The 22512-nt window shown below is 43.2% G+C and overlaps 1 protein-coding gene across 2 annotated transcripts in view; it reads right to left on the minus strand.

Annotated features, from left to right (window-relative positions):
• Window positions 1–4722: 4722 nt before the first annotated feature.
• Window positions 4723–22512, minus strand: part of cdh7a (cadherin 7a) — an 87533-nt gene continuing 69743 nt past the window's right edge. For both annotated transcript variants that reach the window (XM_017496446.3, XM_053673668.1), the window contains 2 exons: window positions 22069–22320; window positions 4723–6670 (listed from right to left, as the gene is read on the minus strand). In XM_017496446.3, coding sequence (XP_017351935.1) covers window positions 6153–6670; window positions 22069–22320 — 770 coding nt within the window. In that variant the 3' untranslated portion in view covers window positions 4723–6152. The remainder of the gene's footprint in view (window positions 6671–22068; window positions 22321–22512) is intronic.

Genomic DNA, 22512 nt, shown 5'->3' on the forward strand with positions numbered 1-22512 from the left:
TGCTGGTTTATACCAGATACGAAAACAATAACGGTCAATAGCAGCATTGTGCTTCATCCGCTCAACACCTGCAATTCTGTGCTCTGGAAGTAAAATATAAACAGACTTTTGGTGAAACTTCAATGTTTAGGTAGGTGGTACGTGTGAAAGTAACATCCAGGAAACGCAAGGTTTCCCGGCAGAACGTTCCCCGGAGCACCACACCGCCTCCACCACAGTGCATCCCGGTGCCGTCTCTTCCCCAGTCGCCGGTTCACCGGTTCTCCTTCCTTTGCCCACTTTCGATAGGTACTAACCACTGCATACCGGGAACCTGGAACTAAGACCTGCCGTTTTCTAGACGCTCTTCCCCGGTCGTCTAGCCGTCACAACTCGGCCCTTGTCAGAGTCGCTCAGATCCTTCCGCTCGCCCGTTTTTCCTGTTTCCAACGCGTCGACGTCGAGAACTGACCGTTCTCTTCCTGCATAATAAATATATCCCGCCCCCTGACACGCGCCACTGTAACGAGATATCATCGACGTCATTCACGTCACCTGTCAGTGGTATTCCGTCCTGTATATTTTAGGAATACCGATAAAGGAACGCCGTTCCGCGATACTACGCAAATGAGATGGCTCGAACGATCCCACCGACCGATCCTGGAAGATTGCACGTGCGGTCTGGCGTGTCTTCGGTTCTCCGCTCGCAACCCGCATTTCACCTCGAGGCTCGTCAGACAGCATGACGGCGTTTCGCAAAACACCAAACGGACAGGAAACCTGGAGTACGTGCAGACTAATCCGACTCCCCACTCGCGCTCGGGTTCGTGTTTACGATCCCGCGCCGGTGGATAGAGCGGTTAATACGTGCTTTTAGTCTCACACGCATGGGGCTCGTTTTAGTGTAAAGCTCGTGTGTATAAAATAAATAAATAAACAAACCAAATAATAATAATAATAATAATAATAATAATAAAAACACGTCTTCCTTGCTTCTTTAATTCCCGATAGTTAAAATCCAACAACTGAAACATCTGTATTCCTCAGAGACCTTCGCAGACTGAAAACGGCGCTGTTTGTGCTACAAGACGTCTTTGGTCGTTACCGATCGGAGAACATTTATGAGGTTTGTAGGCCAGTTAACAAATCCGATAGGCAGTGCAGCAACCCAAAAATATGATTATACTGAAATGTAAAGCTGTATTGATCCTCAGTCAGTGTGATTTATGAGCAATCTGTAGTGATAGTCATCAGTGATTCTCTCTCTCTCTCTCTCTCCATCAATGTTATCTGCTTACTCTAGCTACTCCTCGCTTATTTGCTTAATTAAAATGCTACTTATTATTACTTAGTGCTAAGTCAAACGACATTTCGATTGCCCTTTTAGTTTTCATTTAGTGAGCCAGTTAACAAATAATTACATTTGCTTTCAAGAGAACGGCCTCTCTCTAACGATCAGCGTTCTCAATCTTCATTACTTTTTTTTTTTTTTTTTTCCTTTTCTTTTCGGGAACCCAAATGACTAAATTAGCATTGGGCTCATGCGACAACAACAGAACAACAACGACAAAAAAAAAAAAAAGAGAGAGAGAGAAAAAAAAATCCATTAGCTGAAACGCTTTGCTTACAAAAAAAAACCAAAAGCAAACCTAATAACAGGATGGAAATGAAATGCGCTCATAAATCATACGCTGCTCTGGCTTTAGATAATCAAACCTCGGAGGGTTCCTGGTGTGATGTGGATTCTTTCGGAGCCGTCGTGTGAACGCTTCGGAGCGGAAACGGTTCACACTCGAAGAAGGAAGCTGCTTGGGAAGATTTCACTGTACGCCCGAAGGTTAAAGGCTGCTCGTTAAAAATCTGCGTCGGGATAAAAATAAAAAAGTGACGGAAGCTAAAAACAAACAGCTCTTCCAGCTGCCGCTGATTAAAGCTGCTAATTAACGTGCTTTGAACAAGAATTAAAAATGAACGCCGAATGATAGTTCGGCTGCTGATAACGTCGAATAAAAAAAATAAATAAATCTATGCCTACCTCTGTGTGGAATGTAATAAAGACAGGCCTTGTGTGTTTAAAAACGTCACCGAGTCCCTAGACTCAATGACCTGGAGTCTAGGGAGCAATAAAACTAGACTTACTCATTAAGTAGGAGGGGCATCCTCACTGTCCCCTGTCGATCACAGGGACACCAGCCAATCGTGGGCGTCTGTGAGCTCACGTATGCAAAAGAGGGCGGACCGCTTTCTTCTGAACGTGTTACGCCGCACTGAGATGAGCGTTAGAAGGATTTAGGAGGAATTTTTCCCCCCAAAAAATGAATGCTTTCATTCTCAAAAGTGTATTTATTTAATAAATATATATATATTTTTAAAAAATGTAAACTTAAAGATGCTTAACTTGCACGATTTACGTCTCAAAAGGACACAATCTTCATTTTCTTGGAAAATATTCCACTGGTCCACTGATCCGGGATGAGTTTTTATCCCAAACCCCAGTAAGAATCGGGTCCTCGATTAGCCTAGCGACTCGGGGGTGATTTGTGTTCGGTACAGTGACAGCGGGGTCGTCCTGGGTTAACTCGCTCGACGAGCAGCTGCGTCATTCATCCGTGAGGAAGAGCAGAGTTCCGCTCTTAACGATTTATAGGCCGGGTTTTCCGTTCTCGGACGTGCCGTGGTATTCCTGTACGTATGTTTGTTCTTTCTGAGGCCGCAGAGTCATCCGTCACATCTCTCTCGGCTAATTTAGCCGAGGCTTTTTAAACACGGACGTGGTTGGCGCCATTCATCAGACTCGGGTAGAGGAGTGAAGGGGAAATGGTTTACTGACTCCAATAACTGTGTTTACGTGCAGCCTAATAATCTGTTCATAATCGGAATGAGAGCTCAATTGGAATAAAAACACATCCATGAGGCCAACGTCTCGTGAGTCTGGTCGGATAATTTTTTTTTTTTCTCCACATGATGAACGAACGCGATAATACGACGAGTGTGTTAAATAGAATCTAAAAAATAAAACAGCTTGATGAGTCGGCTCTTTGAATCGACTCTTCGAGTCGGTCCGTAGACTTTAACACAGCGACGGTTTATATCTAGTGGAAAAGAGCGTTCTCTGTTTACAACGTAGTACATGAGATCTGCGTGAGGAAAGGCATGTGAGTTGTGAAAACGAACTGGTAAAACAGCTCCTTGAGTCAGCACTTTGAGTCTGATCCGAGTCAGTTCTTTCGAGTCAGCTCTTTCAGTCTGCTCTGAGTCAGATCTTTAAGCTGGCACTTTTGACTTGGTTCTTTGAGTCAGCTCTGAGTCAGGTTTTGGAGTCAGCTTGTTGAGTCAGCACGCTGAGTCGACTCCTTGAGTCATCTCTTTGAGTCTGCTCTGAGTCAGGTTTTTGACGCAGCTTGTTCAGTCAGCGCGTTGAGTCAACTCCTTGAGTCATCTCTTTGAGTCTGGTCTGAGTCAGTTCTTTCGAGTCAGCTCTTTGAGTCTGCTCTGAGTCAGATCTTTAAGCTGGCACTTTTGACTTGGTTCTTTGAGTCAGCTCTGAGTCAGGTTTTGGAGTCAGCTTGTTGAGTCAGCACGCTGAGTCGACTCCTTGAGTCATCTCTTTGAGTCTGCTCTGAGTCAGGTTTTTGACGCAGCTTGTTCAGTCAGCGCGTTGAGTCAACTCCTTGAGTCATCTCTTTGAGTCTGGTCTGAGTCAGTTCTTTCGAGTCAGCTCTTTGAGTCTGCTCTGAGTCAGATCTTTAAGCTGGCACTTTTGACTTGGTTCTTTGAGTCAGCTCTGAGTCAGGTTTTGGAGTCAGCTCGTTGAGTCAGCACGCTGAGTCGAATCCTTGAGTCATCTCTTTGAGTCTGCTCTGAGTCAGGTTTTTGACGCAGCTTGTTCAGTCAGCGCGTTGAGTCAACTCCTTGAGTCATCTCTTTGAGTCTGGTCTGAGTCAGTTCTTTCGAGTCAGCTCTTTGAGTCTGCTCTGAGTCAGATCTTTAAGCTGGCACTTTTGACTTGGTTCTTTGAGTCAGCTCTGAGTCAGGTTTTGGAGTCAGCTCGTTGAGTCAGCACGCTGAGTCGAATCCTTGAGTCATCTCTTTGAGTCTGCTCTGAGTCAGGTTTTTGACGCAGCTTGTTCAGTCAGCGCGTTGAGTCAACTCCTTGAGTCATCTCTTTGAGTCTGGTCTGAGTCAGTTCTTTCGAGTCAGCTCTTTGAGTCTGCTCTGAGTCAGATCTTTAAGCTGGCACTTTTGACTTGGTTCTTTGAGTCAGCTCTGAGTCAGGTTTTGGAGTCAGCTCGTTGAGTCAGCACGCTGAGTCAACTCCTTGAGTCATCTCTTTGAGTCTGCTCTGAGTCAGGTTTTTGACGCAGCTTGTTCAGTCAGCACGTTGAGTCGACTCCTTGAGTCATCTCTTTGGGTCTGCTCTGAGTCGGTTCTTTCGAGTCAGCTCTTTGAGTCTGCTCTGAGTCAGCTCTTTAAGCCGGCACTTTTGACTCGACTCTTTGAGCCAGCTCCGTGTCAGGTCTTTGACCCAGCTTGTTCAGTCGGCGCTCTGAGTCGACTCCTCGAGTCATCTCTTTGAATCGGCTCGTCGACTCGACTCTCTGACTCGGCTCTTTCAAACGACGCTTTGAATCCGCCCTGTGCCGGAAGAAGAACCCCGAATGAATCATCCACATCACGCAGAGAGGAAGACAGAGAGAGAGGGAGAGAGAGAGCGAGACAGACAGAGAGAAAGTTAAAAAAACGGAGCTGTGCATTTTTTTTATTTACTTTACGACTGTACAAAATAAGTCCATATTTCAATTATGGCGTGTATGAAGAATATTTCAAAGCATAGTTTCAAATTACGTTTACATTTCGTGTTGTTCACAATCCGAGAAAACGAGAGAAGACAGAATGGATGCTTTGCGTATTAACAACGTTTCAGTTCCGAGGCGCCTCACGTCTGCAACAGCTTGGCTGGTCTCAGGTAGAAAGAAAAAAAAAAAAAACAACAACAAAACAAAACAAAACAAAACATAACATAACATAAAAATAAAAAAAAAAAAACACTTGCACGATAATCATCCAGAACGTACTTACAGTACACAGTACATGAGGCAGAACCTGACACTACAAACACATTTGTTTTTCAGGGTCGAGAGAGAGAGAGAGAGAGAGTGAGAGAGAGAGAGAGCGAGAGAGAGAGAGAGAGAGAGAGAGAGAGAGAGAGAGAGAGAGAGAGAGAGAGAGTGATGGATAGGTTTAATCCTTCAATTTCACACCGTTTCAATGTTCCTGCTGCACAAAAGAAACCGAACGTGACACTTTTCCGAAGCCGAGGAAAACCTGCAAGGACACAAATCTCATCCCGAGTAAGCAATATTGTACACGTGAACCCCCCTTTTTTTCCCTCTAAATCAGTGGTTTGGCTATTTTTCATCAACACCGATGCTTTATTTCATATGAAACTAAAGCCTCACGTCAGATGAAAGATATTTTACACAGCGACAGTTGCATTATCTCACGAGGCAATATGTCTTTCGAGAGTATACCGGCGACTTAATTCATATCGATTTTTTTTCTTTCTTTTTTTTTTTTTTTGCTTTTTTGTGGCTGAAGAAGCTGTGAGTCATAGAAATATGTGAGAGAGCAGAAACATTGAGATACCATTGGAGAACACGGGTTACGAGGCAGCAGAGCCAGCTCGCCAGGCAGGACTGTTCTGATTCATCGCCGCCTCTGACAGTCTCTGCAAAAACAAATTCCGGGACGGACTCTCGCGTGACGCCTCCACCCACCGGTCTTTATCCCCGCTAGATCCTTTCTGTGTCTGAGCTTGGCGTCTTATTGTGGGTTTAAATCCAAGTGCCACGATGTACGAATCCACAATCTGTCCTCGGAGAGGATTATCGACGTTTCGGTGGGAAATCGATGCCAATATTTCTCCTCCTACGTACGAATGTTCCATATTTTTGTTTTTAAATTCTTCCTCCCACCTCTTTTGGGGATCATGCCATTTCTGGCATTTGTCACTGGTTGTTCATTTATGTTGTCTTTATTTATTTATTTTTTCTCTCCACTATCCATTTTTGTCAGAATAAAAAGTGTCCCTCCTGCCTTCCTTCGAGGAGCGGTGAGTCATTGGCACTCGGTGACTGTTCGTTTTCGTTTCGGTTGACGAGTCGACCCTCCAGCTAGGAGGAGAACACGTTGCTGGCTTCGCTGTGGCCGTAGAGATCGGCCAGCTTTTTGAAACGCGGCCCCCAGTCGCTCAGGAAGTCGTAGTTGTGCTCCGAGTCGGTGCTGAGCGACTCCAGAGAGCTGAGCGACTGCGCCGCCGAGCCGCTGCCCTCGAAGGCGTACGTCTGGAGCGAGTCGTACGGCGGAGCCGAAGGGTCCACGTCCGCCTCCTTCAGCCGCTCCCATATGAACTCGCGGAAAACGCCGTTATCGGGAGCCATTTTGTACGGCGGGGGGCGCGTGTGGTACAGGGTGGGGACGGCGGGCATGTCGGGAGTCACGTCACGTCGCGTCTTACTCTCCCGCGTGGCGTTGAGGTGGCGCAGAGCCGCCATGTCGAACGCCTCGGTGTCTTCCTCTCCGCCGCCCTCGTCGTCGTAGCGCACGATGTTCTCGCGCACGTCTCGCTCGTCGTCCACGATCAGCGGCTCCTTCTTTCTCCGCCGCACCGTCACGATCAGCAGCACGAGCACTGTGCAGAAAAGAACATCAGATATCAGACATCAGACACGGGGCGGAAGGATCGCTACAGATCACCGCTTATTCAGAACACCCACTTCGAAAGCTATCAAAGATCAGACACGCTGTATAAACGGCAACTGTAAACAGATTAGACAAAACAGATGCAGATGGAGACGAACCGACTATATCAGACTACAAAACTATTATAAAAAGGCTAGATCGGACGACCGGCTCTAATACCGAAGAAACGATTCGAAAGTGGAAATAGTTCGAAACAAACGACACACGAGCTCATCGGTTATGAGATCCGGCATGACTCGGAACGGCTATTGTGATGGATCAGATATCAGACAGAACAGCCGTTCGAAACTAAACGAGACAAAGCGGCTACGGATCGGACTCGGAGCCACTTTCAGAGATTGGACACGACGCGTGTAAGTGATGTACTAAAAAAAAATAAAATAAAAAAAAAGCGAAAGTCTAAGAGATCGTACACATCCAATCCGTTCGATTGAGTGTTATTCGAACGCGATCCGCACGACGTCACGCCGCTGAAAGGGTTTTTTTTTGTTTTGTTTTTTTTTTGCGAAATGCCAAGATCAGACAAAATACAAGCGATCCATTAGAGACCCGATTCTCTAGAGATAAAGAGGAGGGGGAAAAAAACACGGATACAATTCTGTGGGAAATGAATACCTGATAACGTCCTTACTGACAGCCAGTTACATTTATAATCATAAAAACAATCAGACATCCGTCGCGTTTCACTAATGACTCCTTTCCGATTAGCGTTAAACTAGGAATAAACAGCCTTGTTAAAATCACTACCTGAGCGTAATATCATTTGGAACACGGTGTTGTTTAAAACCCCAATCGAATGTCATCAGAATTATCTCCCGCACCATCTGTCATGTGACAGAATGCAGATTAGGACCCTTTTAGCCTCTGAACCTTCAGAAACAAACAAATCTGAGCTCGGAGACAGCGGTCTATTTACGGCTGGCGGATACGCCGCGGCCTCGGCGAGTGCAGGGGCGACGCTATCGCCGGCGTATTTATGACGCCGCACCGACACTTTCTTCTTGTTTAATGCACCGGAGAACATTTCTATTACTTCCAGGCTTTTGAATTTCATGTACCACATACGAGGCGCCGTGTATTATCTCGACGTGCGCAGTTCAATTAAGTCCGATCAGGTACATTAGGTTTATGAATATGTTCATCAGATCGGGATGCGGTTGCTTTAAAATCACATCTGAGGCAACCGGAGGACGAGGTGCTTTATCACGGATGGTGCGAGGAGAGACGTCTGTGTGTCCTTAAATTTCCCCGGAAAATACACGAGTACTAGAAATGTATTCGGAATGGGAAAAAAACTGACTTATATTGTGTGTGTGTGTGTGTGTGTTGTATACAGCGTCAAACCCTAGTCTACTTAGTGTTCCTACAAGAACCGTTATCTTAACGTCACCATTAGAACACAGTCGGAGATCATATCATGTTAAAGCAGCTGGTTTTACCTTCGAGTGCAAAAGTTTGTGCACCCTTCAGTGTGTGTGGGGGGGTAAGAACTCTACAAAAGTGTGCCCCTATTGCGGAGCGGTCATTTCAGACGTCACCTCTCATGCCCTCGTGAATTTAGCGGAATGCGGGTCTGACGTCTTAAAAACACACCTTTACTTTGTCGAGGCAAAACCAAATTCTAGCAGCCTCTCAGGCAGTGTTCAGAAAAGCCGCTGTTATACGGCCTAAAGCAGAAAATATCGACTTTTCCCAGAGCTGGAGAAGGGAATTATGTCTGAGGAGACCATTACCGAGACGCGACGAAAGAGGAGAAGGAGAAAGAAAAAAAAAATATTCAAAAAAGGTTTTAACTATGAATATTTAAATAAGCTCTGTTTAATATTTATAACAGAAAAATATTTTTGTTCGCCAAAACAGAGAGGAAATATCCGTAAAGCCCGCACTAACTCGTATCGATTTCAGTATTCCGAAGAGAGGGCTCGAAGAGTACGAGTAAATAAAAGAAAAAGGAACGAGGAGATAAAGTAAATTAGACATGCTGGATTAGACGTAGGCGTGATGACATGCGAAGGAAACACAGAACAGGCTATTAAAGGATCCAAAACAATAAAAAACCTGGTTTCATATAGAAAAAAACAACAAGGGAGCAAAAAAAAAATCGAAATGTACAATAGAAGAGACCCAAAACGCTTGATTGGTTGAACGTCGCGATTTTTTCCTCCCTGCAAAATTGCACATAATCGAGACACGCCTCTGTTTTAGGTAAACTCCGCCTCTTTTAGGGAACTCTCGTATAACCTTTGAATTGCATTTAATTCTGCAGTCTTGTCCTTAAAGTCCCAGTGGAGATCCTTGAAACACGCAGCGTTATTCGACGTGTTGACGTAATTTGCACTCAAACAGGAAGTCAGGGTGGGACATTTAGAGTGGCTCCTCCCCCTATTAAAGTAGCCGATAGCGTTTAGCGTACCTCACAGCCCGGGCTAAGCCGTACTTGACAGTTAGTACGATGGATATTTATAATGTCGGGGGCGGGACAATGCAGAGCCTAGGGAGCGTTTGATTGGACAGAAAATCTGATGAGAAGCTGAAGTGCAGGATGATGTCATCAAAACTGTCGATCCGTATCGGTGGTAGAGAGAGAGAGAGAGAGAGAGAGAGAGAGAGAGAGAGAGAGAGAGAGAGAGAGTGTCTCTCTAAATGCAAAGTGTGTCATTATTTTGGAGCGCTTATAGATATTATTATTATACATATTCGTACTAAAAGCCACGAAACGCTGGCCACTAGGGATCAGAAAAAAGAAGAACATTATTACAAATCTGGTCCCAAAAAAAAAAAAAAAACCCCAACAAAATTTTTTTTTTATAAATATAGAGCAATAATAAGAGATCAGACTCTGAGAAAATCTGTTCTAGATTAAACACTATAAATCTATCAGACATCAGATCCCAAAATCAGGCCCAAAACAGAAGAAACTCCTACGAATTTAATTAGAGGACATTAAAAAGACAGAATACAGACGAGACGATAAAGATCGGACCGACGCGCGAATAATCGGAACGGGATTCGACGGATTAGACACGATACAGAACGATACAGGAGATGGATTAAAGCGTATCAAAGGGGGGTACAAACTTTTGAGCGCGACGATAAAGATGGCTAGAGCTGAGATTTAAAGCACCGCAGGCTTTGTTGTTGGACTTAGCTGAGTACACACACACACACACACACACACACACACACACACACACAAACACACAAATAAATCCAACCCAATTTTATGGAATTTTACTACACTTCTGGGGTCATTTTGTGCTAACAAGCACACACACACACACACACACACACACACACACACACACACACACAGGCTAGTTTTCTGGAACTTTACTACACTTCTGGGGGGGGGGGGGGGGGGGGGGGTATCACCAATACAGACACACACACACACACACACATAAATAAACACAACCCAGACTTTTTGAAATTTAACTACACCCCTGGGTCATTTTGACACTCTATACACACACACACACACACACACACACACACACACACACACACACACTGTATCCTTCCCTGGCCTGTAGAGCTTTCGTGTTTCTCCGGTCTCAATGCTGTCATATTTGTGTGTAGTTACACTGGCACTGATAAACACTCGGCCGTACGAAGGCTGAGATTTACAGGTGGAAATGTGTCATAAATACAAAGCTGAAACGGTCACCCTGCATTCTCTCTCTCTCTCTCTCACACACACACACACTCACACACACACTCACACACACAGACACACACGGCCCGACACTAAATCCTGTTTTACGACGCCGGCATATGCCTACTGCATCCGCCAAATGAGGCAGGATTATACATCACTCAAAACACATCGCCCTGCCCTGAAAGCGAGGGTCACACACGTCACCCGGGATGATAAACAGCAGCCGATGCTAATGTCACGCCGCCATAAAGAGAACCGTTTAGCTCTTGTATGATTACAATGGAAGGCTGGGATGTCAGCGAGGAGGAAAATATACGCTCACGGGCGCGTTGAAACAGGAATGTGCAACAAGCAGGAAACAAAATGGAGCGCGGTCATAATTAACGAGCACTGAAATGTGTGAGGGGTGCTGTGCTGTCGTAGGAAAATAATCAACGATGAAGTGCAGTCACTTTTATCCCTTCAGACGTTCCCTATAACACTGTGTCCTCTTAATAACACGGCCATTTGCCTACGACGAGCTCTAGCATTTAAAGAATGACACCTTGTACTTTTTATCCTTTTATAATTACATTTCAACGTTTAGTCGGTTCTTATAGTAGCTATAAAGAGTCGATCCCTCGCCAGTAGCTTGTACCCCCACACACACACACACCCCGCGCCCTCCACCCCTCAATCTCCCACCCCCCCACCCCGCCCCACCCCCGACGTTGACGGGAAGTCCTTCGGAACGGAAACGTGAACGAAAAGTCCCCGAGTGTGTAGACAGAGAGCTTGTCGAATATGAGCTCGAGTGTATTGTGCTTCACTTGTGCATAAAACGAGTGTTCATCGTTCACATGAGTGCGTGAGAGATAACAGCGCCGACTCAACAGGACCGGCTCCCTCCTGAACGCGAGCGGCAGCCCGGGTGTGTGATGTGCAAACACAGGGGAGATGAGAGAAGCTGATGGAGAGAGAAGGAAGAGAGATGTGAGGGGAATGGAGTAAGAAGAAAGAGAGAACTAGTGTACTGTATGTGTGTGTGTGTGTGTGTGTGTGTGTGTGTGTGTGTGTGTGTGTGGGTTGTAAACACCTAATGATCCATCCATCGGCTTGCCACGGAGAGTGTGAAAAATGGCGCAGTGGTCTTATATTTCATCGCAGTGCATGGTGTACATTCCCAAGGCTAGAAATGCTGAGAGAGTGGGAGAGTAGCCTGGGCAAGCAAGCATACACACACACACACACACACACACACACACTCCGACACACACTCCGACACACACTGGATGGCAGACAAGAGATCAAATGCCTGGCTCTATTTGAGAAGAACTTTTCTGTATCTGACCCAGTTAAATATCAGATCGCGATCTTCGGAGTCTCTTCCGTTATTGTTGTTTTTGTTTTTGTTTATTACATTATTTAAAGCGCAGAACCCATTCGTTTTCTAGAATTCGCTCGTCCTAATACGTCACGGTCTCTATAGTAGCAGCTCATCCGTCGCGTGCTTGTACGGCGGACGCTCCGAAATGAAGAGATTAAAACAAACACGTGTAACTGCGAAAGGAGACGTTTATTTATTTCACTTTTTTATTATTTTTTTAACATGGAAGGAGTCTCCGGTGTCAGCGGTAAAGCTGTAGCATCCTCACGCCCGAGGGGTTTACGGTTTCTCCGTTTATTTACTTCAAAATGAAGAACATGAAGGAACGTGAGAACAGGAACGGAGCCGTCTATACACGCCGTATATATACACGCACACGCGTGCTGTCGAGGCCGGCCGGCCGCTTCTCCTTTCCGTCTGAGAGCACGGGCTCAAAGTTTCCGTGGTGTGGTGAAGACATCAGATCGCACATCAGACATCCTGATGACGGAGACTCGCCGCTGTAACTCCGTTAAAACTCAGTACAAGGGAAAGAAAAGCTGCGGAAGTCCTGAACCTGGACCTGCTATATGATATATATAACTATATATACACGTCTATTTCCACACGTTATCTCATTTTTCCGACATCATGTTTAACGCCCACAATAGGCTTATAGTGACAATAATAATTTAGAATAAAATGATGTACATTTATGTCAGTCTGTAACGGTGATGCATCGATAATATGTCAAAGGTCATTATCAATGAGAAAGAAACAACAGCATGGAATCTTCAAAACAAAAACGAGATACTGAGATGAAATAATGAGATATTACCGTAAGCCGAAATGAATACATACTATCTTGTAATAACGGGTTATGAAATACGAAGTTGAAATAGTAGGTAAAACGGCCTAGTATCTTGAAATAATAATAAATTAAGTCGAAATAATGAGATATTTAGTTGGGATAATGAGATATTTAGTTGGGATAATGAGATATTTAGTTGGGATTATAAGATATTTAATTGTGATGAGATATTTAGTTGGGATAATGAGATATTTAGTTGGGATAATGAGATATTTAGTTGGGATAATGAGATATTTAGTTGAGATAATGAGATATTTAGTTGGAAAATTGAGATATTTAGTTGAGATAATGAGATATTTAGTTGAGATTATGAGATATTTAGTTGAGATTATAAAATATTTAATTGTGATGAGATATTTAGTTGGGATAATGAGATATTTAGTTGAGATAATGAGATATTTAGTTGGAATTATGAGATAATTAGTTGAGATAATGAGATATTTAGTTGGGATAATGAGATATTTAGTTGGAAAATTGAGATATTTAGTTGAGATTATGAGATATTTAGTTGGAAAATTGAGATAATTAGTTGAGATAATGAGATATTTAGTTGAGATTATGAGATATTTAGTTGGAAAATTGAGATATTTAGTTGAGATAATGAGATATTTAGTTGAGATAATGAGATATTTAGTTGAGATTATGAGATATTTAGTTGGAAAATTGAGATATTTAGTTGGAAAATTGAGATATTTAGTTGAGATAATGAGATATTTAGTTGGAAAATTGAGATATTTAGTTGAGATAATGAGATATTTAGTTGAGATAATGAGATATTTAGTTGGAAAATTGAGATATTTAGTTGGAAAATTGAGATATTTAGTTGAGATAATGAGATATTTAGTTGAGATAATGAGATATTTAGTTGAGATTATGAGATATTTAGTTGGAAAATTGAGATATTTAGTTGAGATAATGAGATATTTAGTTGAGATAATGAGATAATTAGTTGAGATTATAAGATATTTAGTTGGAAAATTGAGATATTTAGTTGAGATAATGAGATAATTAGTTGAGATTATAAGATATTTAGTTGAGATTATGAGATATTTAGTTGGAAAATTGAGATATTTAGTTGTGATAATGAGATATTTAGTTGGGATAATGAGATAATTAGTTGAGATTATAAGATATTTAGTTGGAAAATTGAGATATTCAGTTGAGATTATGAGATATTTAGTTGGGATAATGAGATATTTAGTTGAGATTATGAGATATTTAGTTGGAAAATTGAGATATTTAGTTGAGATAATGAGATATTTAGTTGAGATAATGAGATAATTAGTTGAGATTATAAGATATTTAGTTGGAAAATTGAGATATTTAGTTGAGATTACTAGATATTTAGTTGGGATAATGAGATATTTAGTTGAGATAATGAGATATTTAGTTGAGATAATGAGATAATTAGTTGAGATAATGAGATATTTAGTTGAGATAATGAGATAATTAGTTGAGATTATAAGATATTTAGTTGGAAAATTGAGATAATTAGTTGAGATTATGAGATATTTAGTTGGAATAATGAGATAATTAGTTGAGATTATGAGATATTTAGTTGAGATTATGAGATATTTAGTTGGGATAATGAGATATGACAAATCAATTGAACAGTATTTTAATATTAAGTCAAACCATAACATAGTATCTTTAAATAATGAGATATTAATTAGAAATAACGAGATATTAATGAGATATTAATTAGAAATAACGAGATATTAATGAGCTATTAATTAGAAATGATAGAGCTATTGAGATATTAGAAATAATGAGATGTTAAATAGAAATAACGAGATATTAACAAGATATAAATGAGATATTAACGAGATATTAACGAGATATTAACGAGATATTAATTCGAAATAACGAGATATTAATGAGCTATAAATTAGATATTAATTAGAAATAACAACAACAACCTTTTTTCACAGCTTGCAGTTCAGAGCTTCTGTAAAAAGCGCTTGAGAAACACAAGTGTGAACAACGATCAGTGGGCGTGGCCAAGGCGGAGACCTGGGGAAAACCGGAAGCAAGATCTTTCACCTTCTACTCTGACATACAAGCTGCGTTTAAAAAAAAACGCAGTTCCTCGTTTCCGTCTTTGTGTTTCATACCGCCGCTTTGCTCATGACACGTTTCCATGCAACCCTTAACTCATGCGCGTCAAGAAGCTTTTCCACATTTCCACTTATAGACATTTCAGATTCACACACACGCAACCGTCGAGTTCTTCTACAGCGTTTCGTGCAAGAAAAACGACTTCCGTTGAAACCCGATCCCGGCCTCTTCCGTAAGCCGTTCAAGAAAAACAAGCTAGAAAAATAAATAAACGAGTAAACATATTAAACCCCTCCCACTATTTATCAAAGAAGTGTTTTCCAGAATGGAGAGGCGAGCTTGGCGCTGCGCTCGTCATTGACCCCGCTGCTGTGTGATTCGTGAGTGTCGTATAGACCGTACATTTACTGACCGCTTGAAGACTCGATTCGGCTTCGCCGCAGTTTTGACACAAGATGGATGAACGGCAGAGAGCCGCGGATCAATTTAACATTATCCCCAATTTACCGTAATTGAATTCAGAAAACAATCCATCACGCGGAATCAATTACACAACAAACGGGATTTTTTTTTTTTTGGGGTGGGGGGTGGGGGGGGTTCACAGAAGATGTGGGGTTGAAGGTTGGGGTGGTTGCGGTGGATGAGATGGGGGAGGGGACGTGGGGGGGGCTCTTTGGTATCGACCTCCTAAAAATGATGCAGTGCTGCTAGATTATGCACTGCCATTCCTCTGTCAGTCCCGGCTGCGCTATCACACGGGCAGTGTCCGCTAATGGAGATGTACTGGAGTCTGCAGAGACGTTTATACGACCGCAGTGCTGTAGGTAGCTGTGGTTTACAGCTCCGGCTCGGCAGTGCCGCTGCTAAATAAATCGAGAAGGACACGAGCACGTACTAGATCTTCATAAGCATATATACGGGTGTAGACTTGGCTCTGGAGTTACAGCCATTAGGAGATTAGGCTGAAACAGAGACACCGGCGACCCGGATACAGGAGCGCCCGGGGCTCGTCTCAGCTCTCGGCTCTGCTAGCCTGAGCTGCGGAGTAATGAGGGAACTCTGACAGGAAAACAACAACCGCTGCCATATCAGATGGAATCGTGTCATTCCAATAGAGCGCACATGCCACATTCACACAAGATTTTGTAACGACGAAAGACAGCAACAGCGCTATAGATTTTCGATTCTTTTATAAACGACGGACAAGTACACGTGGTTCATGCTGTAAGCTACTATCGCGCGAAACGTTCGAGTAACCCTGTAGTCGGCAGCTCTGAGCCGACGACATACGTTGCCGTCGGGCGTACAGTCTAGCAGCTCGTTTTGACACGTACCTTTGTTCAACTGGTTTTAGAGCTGAGATCATTAGCCAGGGTTGCCAGATTTCATCAAATTTCCATCTCAACTACATCTCAAACCTGACCCCTAACCCAAAGCCTAATCCTAACCCCTAACCCAATCCCTAATCCCTAATCCTAACCACTAACCCAAACCTCTAACCCTAATCCCTAATCCTAACCCAAACCCTAATCCCTAATCCTAACCCCTAATCCTAACCACTAAACCTAATCCCTAATCCTAACCCCTAACCCAAACCTCTAACCCTAATCCCTAATCCTAACCCAAACCCTAATCCCTAATCCTAACCCCTAATCCTAACCACTAAACCTAATCCCTAATCCTAACCCCTAATCCTAACCACTAAACCTAATCCCTAATCCTAACCCCTAACCCAAACCTCTAACCCTAATCCCTAATCCTAACCCCTAACCCAAACCTCTAACCCTAATCCCTAATCCTAACCCAAACCCTAATCCCTAATCCTCACCCCTAATCCTAACCACTAAACCTAATCCCTAATCCTAACCCCTAACCCAAACCTCTAACCCTAATCCCTAATCCTAACCCCTAACCCAAACCTCTAACCCTAATCCTAACCCAAACCCTAATCCCTAATCCTAACCCCTAACCCAAACCTCTAACCCTAATCCCTAATCCTAACCCCTAACCCAAACCTCTAACCCTAATCCTAACCCAAACCCTAATCCTAACCCCTAATCCTAACCACTAACCCAAACCCTAATCCCTAATCCTAACCTCTAACCCAAACCTCTGACCCTAATCCCTAATCCTAACCCCTAACCCTAACCCAAACCTCTAACCCTAATCCTAACCCCTAACCGTAACCCCTAAACCCTAATCGCTAATTCTAACCCCTAACCCCTAACCCTAACCCTCAAACAGCACACAAAAGACCTGAAACTAGCTCAATCGAGATCGGAGGACATTGTTCTTCTACAGTAGAAGAACATGGCGGGGAAGTCACTGTGGTTCGCGTGCATTTCTGATGTACAGACCTCATCCACGCCATGATCCCGCTATCCCTCTTCAAGTCTTTGCAATATACGGTACAGTACAAACAGTTCTGCACATCACAGACACATAACCACGTCTGCCCTTACACGCTCGCGTCTCTCCAACACCTCGCCTTTCTCTACCTACCGTAAGCACCGCAAAAGCGCGTTTCAGTGTTTCAAGGTATTTCACTCCCAGCCAAATTTAATCAACAAAATGTTTATTAAAAGGTCTACCGAGCTCGAACGCAGCGAGCATGACGATGAAGCTGTTGCTATAGCAGCCCAGAAGTGAGGGAAACATAACAGAAACGGCTAGCACTCCTTAATGTCGCTTCTTTAACGGATTAAACGGACATCGATGGCAATTCTGTTAATTCTGTTCAAGAAGAAGGTGCTCGACTCCGAAGCTCGGAACCCCGCGGAGCGAATGTCACGCTTTAAACGTCCGCAAATGTTAAATATCAACTGGTTTCACCTCCTATAGCTTTGCAGATGCACTGTGCACAGCAGATGAAGGACTTACATCTGAAACATCCTGTTTCTCTGGAAACCACACACACACACACACACACACACACACTGTTTAGACCGAAGTCCTTCATGAGCTGGGAAAGTGTTTTTCCTTTCTCTCTCTCTCTCTCTGTCGCTCTGAACAGTCCTTGTGTTTGCTGCATTGTGTAGTGAGGTTGCACAGGAACCCTACTGTTCAGATTATAACGCGACTGACAGCGGGGCACAATGCCTGTTGATTTATTATTCAGAAACCCAGAGGGAAAAAAATCTGTTCCATCTCTATACCACATCTACCCCCCTCTACATATATCCACACACTCACTGTGTCCCGTCCCCCCCCCCTACACAATCTCAAACATTTTTTTTTTAGCCGACCGAAAAATATACACGCAACTGAAAAAGATGTTGTTGTTGTTGTTTTTTTTGTCCAGTCTAATGTTGTGAAAGAGAAGGATTCTTGGCAGGAATTGATTGGACAGGGACACTGAAGGATTAATACCATAGTTAACTCTGAAAGCGACTGTAAAATATACCGACGCGATGCCTTTACGTTGCCAGATCGGACTGTTCAGAATCAACCGCAAACAGATCAAACTGCATCTCCTTTTATATATATCCATCAACACACGGTTATTATCCTCCAGATGTAAATGAAGGATTAATGAAAGTAGCCGGAAGATTTTTCAACTTACGACACAATCTGGCAACCCTGTTACCACGTTAATCAGTAATGCATTAGCTGAAGAATAATAATAATAATAAAAAAAAAAGTCGGACTTTCTTTATCAGAACAGATTCTTCGTATTAAAAGGAGTACTTGAAAAGTATAAACGATGAGACAACCCCTAGTGGTCGGTGGCGTCACTGCAGGCGGGCGGTGGGAAAGTAAACGCGAGAGCAGATAAAAGAAACAAAAGATCATTCAGAGAGTCAAATTAAATGTCACGCCGACAATAGAATGTAAAAAAAATAAATAATTAAAAAAATTATTAATTAAAAATAAAACAATCTCGAAATGTTTTGATTCGATTTGAAATGTCCGGTGTTAATATTATTCATGTTAAACATGAATGAAATAAAGTACCGTATATAGAAATGACTGTTAAATATATAGCCTGTAATTACCGAGGAGTGACGGGGTAGTAACGTTACAGCTGTTTGCGTTACAAGAAAGCGCTGGCACTGGAGACTCCTTCTGTAAAACATCTCTTTACAGAAGACTTATCACGCCATATCGACAACTACACGCGTTCATGGATATACACGACGTCCAGAGAAACGCTAATATCGACCGTTCCGGCACTAGTGACGGTATGTTATGATTGGCTCAAACATTTATTTATTTATTTTGGCTTAATTAAAAATATCCAAATAACTTATGACGCTTATGTCAGGGCCATTTTGTCCGCTTGCAGAAGGTTGAAAAGGTGTGTGAGTAACAAGACAATACGGATGATTGATTTATCAAATCTATTTAAAAGACTGCAGCTGAATTGGACCTATTCAACGTTTGATTATATATATTTATATATATATATATTTTCGAATACATCACGATTACTCATTGTGAGCTTTTCCGGCCAAAAAGTCCGAGCTAAAAGAGGTCCAGCAGCTCAATTGTTCCAGTTTTATTCTGTCTGATGGATGACCATCTCACACACACACACACACACACACACCACGCACCATCTGACCGATTCTGACTCATGGTTTGGACTTCCAAGCCTTGATGGCCTCTCAGTGGGGTGCAATCAGTCAACAGATTGCAGTGTGATTGCGTCCTTTTGTTTTGTTGTTGCGCTTGGACGGAGAGACGGGGGAGAAGAGCTGTCGTCTGTACGGTTTAATTAAGACTGACTGAAGCTAGCGAGAGAAGCGGCGTCCTCTCTAAAAACCCTCTCGCGTCGCGCTTTGAGGATTTCTCTCGGATTGAAGCCTCTTGTTTACATTTTTCGATCCGTGATTTGCACACGGTAGAACAATAAAATAAAACCGAGTGCTTCTTACGTGTGCGACCGTTAAGAAGCTGATCAGTCCGTGTGAAATCACGAAGCAATAATCCCCGTGAAACGATGTGTTCATTTCACGTTTTCACGCAACACCGCAATTCTCAAATCTGATTGGTCGGAAGGTGGTGATTCATTTCTCGCGGTTATATAGTACGTTTCTATAGTAACAGCTCATTCACAGGGACTTAGGACGCCCGGACAATCTACAGTAGGATTAATAATAAACGACTGTTGTTTAACAACAACAACAACAACAACAAGTAAAATAAATAAATAAATAAAAAAGTAGGATTGTCAATATGGCGATGTGTCTCCCGGTTCCACAACATTCAACGTAGCTGTAAACGGATAAAAAGCACACTGTGACGATCATTAATGAATTAAAAAATGTAGCAGTTTAAAAAAAAACGTTTTCCCAAGACGACATGCAGGCAGTATGTTAGACTCGAGCAGATATTTGTGGTCATAAAGAAAATAAAAATCCCAACGACAAAACAAAAGGACGAGGATGAAGGCGTGCCAGTTAAAAAGTCGCAATTAAAATGGGACGCGTCGGCCTTTAAGCAAGAAAAATCTAAGCAGTCCACGCACCAACAAACAGGGGGGAAAAAAACACGAGTGGTTTCTGAGTAAAATACACGGAACACAAAAGAAAAGGCTACCCGTCGACGCTAATCCGATCCGAGAGACACGCCGACAATACAATAATCACCGACTCATTTATCCATCAGGGCTATATTCACTCGACTCAACAATCAGCCCGAGATCGACCAATCAGGCTACGTGAATCGCACACACTAGAAAAAGAGGCACTCGTCAAACAATCAGCTAACAAAGCGGCTAAATGCTAATCTGGCACGTCACAACGAACCCGAACCAACCCTCGGGTACGCGCCGAGCGTCCTTCACAGCTTCAGCCGCCGCTAATTCGCTTCAACCAGGCGACGGGCCGGTGTGACAAGCATCAACAGCGTGACACGGAGCAGAATCAATCACGTGTAATGGATCTAATGTAGTTTTGGGAATCAGCTATGTAATTAACAAATGTTATTCCATCGTAAAGCACGGCGTTTTTCCCACGAGTCAGTTTAGCCGTAATTAATTCTTTTTCTACACACAAAAACAAGTTCATTTTGAATCAGTTTAGGGCTTAATGAAGACAACGAGGAGAGGAGAAACAAACAAACAACCAAAATGATGAGACAACGTCCTTGCTGTGTAATTGACTTTCTGTTCGTTTCCTCTCAATTAGCCGATAGGGAGCTGAAACACGCTGGAGCTGATAGAAAAACAACCGGAAAACAATTTCTATTAGACTGCAATCAGCCATGTGTACATCTGATATGGTGCCAGAGAAAAATAAACATGTGTGGTGATGGTGGTTGTGATGGCTGTGGTGGTGATGATGGTAGATGATTGCGATGGTGATGGTTGTAGTGGAGACGATCATGGTGGTGGTGGTGGTGGTGATTGTAATGGTGATGGTGGTGGTGGTGGTGGTGATGATTGTGATGGTGATGGTTGTAGTGGAGACGATCATGGCGGTGGTGGTGATGGTGATGATTGTAATGGTGATGGTTGTGATGGTGATGATGGTAGATGATTGCGATGGTTATGGTTGTAGTGGAGACGATCATGGTGGTGGTGATGATTGTAATGGTGATGGTGGTGGTGGTGGTGGTGGTGATGATTGTAATGGTGATGGTTGTGATGGTGATGATGGTAGATGATTGAGATGGTGATGGTTGTAGTGGAGACGATCATGGCGGTGGTGGTGGTGATTGTAATGGTGATGGTTGTGGTGGTGATGATGGTAGATGATTGCGATGGTGATGGTTGTAGTGGAGACGATCATGGCGGTGGTGGTGGTGATGGTTGTAATGGTGATGGTTGTGATGGTGATGATGGTAGATGATTGCGATGGTGATGGTTGTAGTGGAGACGATCATGGTGGTGGTGATGATTGTAATGGTGATGGTTGTGATAGTGATGATGGTAGATGATTGAGATGGTGATGGTTGTAGTGGAGATGGTTGTGGTGGTGATGATTGTAATGGTGATGGTTGTGATGGTGATGATGGTAGATGATTGAGATGGTGATGGTTGTAGTGGAGATGATTATGGTGGTGGTGGTGGTGATGATTGTGATGGTGATGGTTGTGATGGTGATGATTGTAATGGTGATGGTTGTGATGGTGATGATGGTAGATGATTGCGATGGTGATGGTTGTAGTGGAGACGATCATGGTGGTGGTGGTGGTGATGATTGTGATGGTGATGGTTGTGATGGTGATGATTGTAATGGTGATGGTTGTGATGGTGATGATGGTAGATGATTGCGATGGTGATGGTTGTAGTGGAGACGATCATGGCGGCGGTGGTGGTGATGATTGTGATAGTGATGATGGATATGATGATGTTTATGTTTACAGTGGTGTTGATAATATTGGTGATTGATGTCATTGGCTGTAGTGATGATGATGATGATGATGATGATGATGATGACGGACTCTTACCGAGCAGTGTCATGATGCAGGCCAGGATGGCTGTGAGTGCTCCGGTGCTGAGTCCGGCCGTCAGGAGGAAAGCCTCGGTGCCACAGGCCTGTGGAGCTCCATCAGAGTCACACTCACACACCCGGATGGACAGAGTGTTAGTGCTGCTGAGAGACGGACTCCCGCTGTCCACTATCAGCACGGGCAGACGGTACAGCGGCTGCTCTCGCCTGTGAAATCCTCCGCGCTTAGTCAGGATGGACGCCGTGTTATCTGGAGAGGACACAGGAGACGAGAAGATAAGACGTGAAAGGGAAAGAAATTGTTGGTGAAAGGAAATGAGGTGAGAAAAGAAACTAGACAGATCAGAGATATTTGTCTCAAGGTTATTACAAATATTCCTTTTTACAATGTAGATTTTTTTATCTGGAAAACACTACATGTCGTAATGTAATATTATCACAA

Source organism: Ictalurus punctatus, chromosome 20, assembly GCF_001660625.3.
Source record: "Ictalurus punctatus breed USDA103 chromosome 20, Coco_2.0, whole genome shotgun sequence".
NCBI classification, from domain to species: Eukaryota; Metazoa; Chordata; class Actinopteri; order Siluriformes; family Ictaluridae; genus Ictalurus; species Ictalurus punctatus.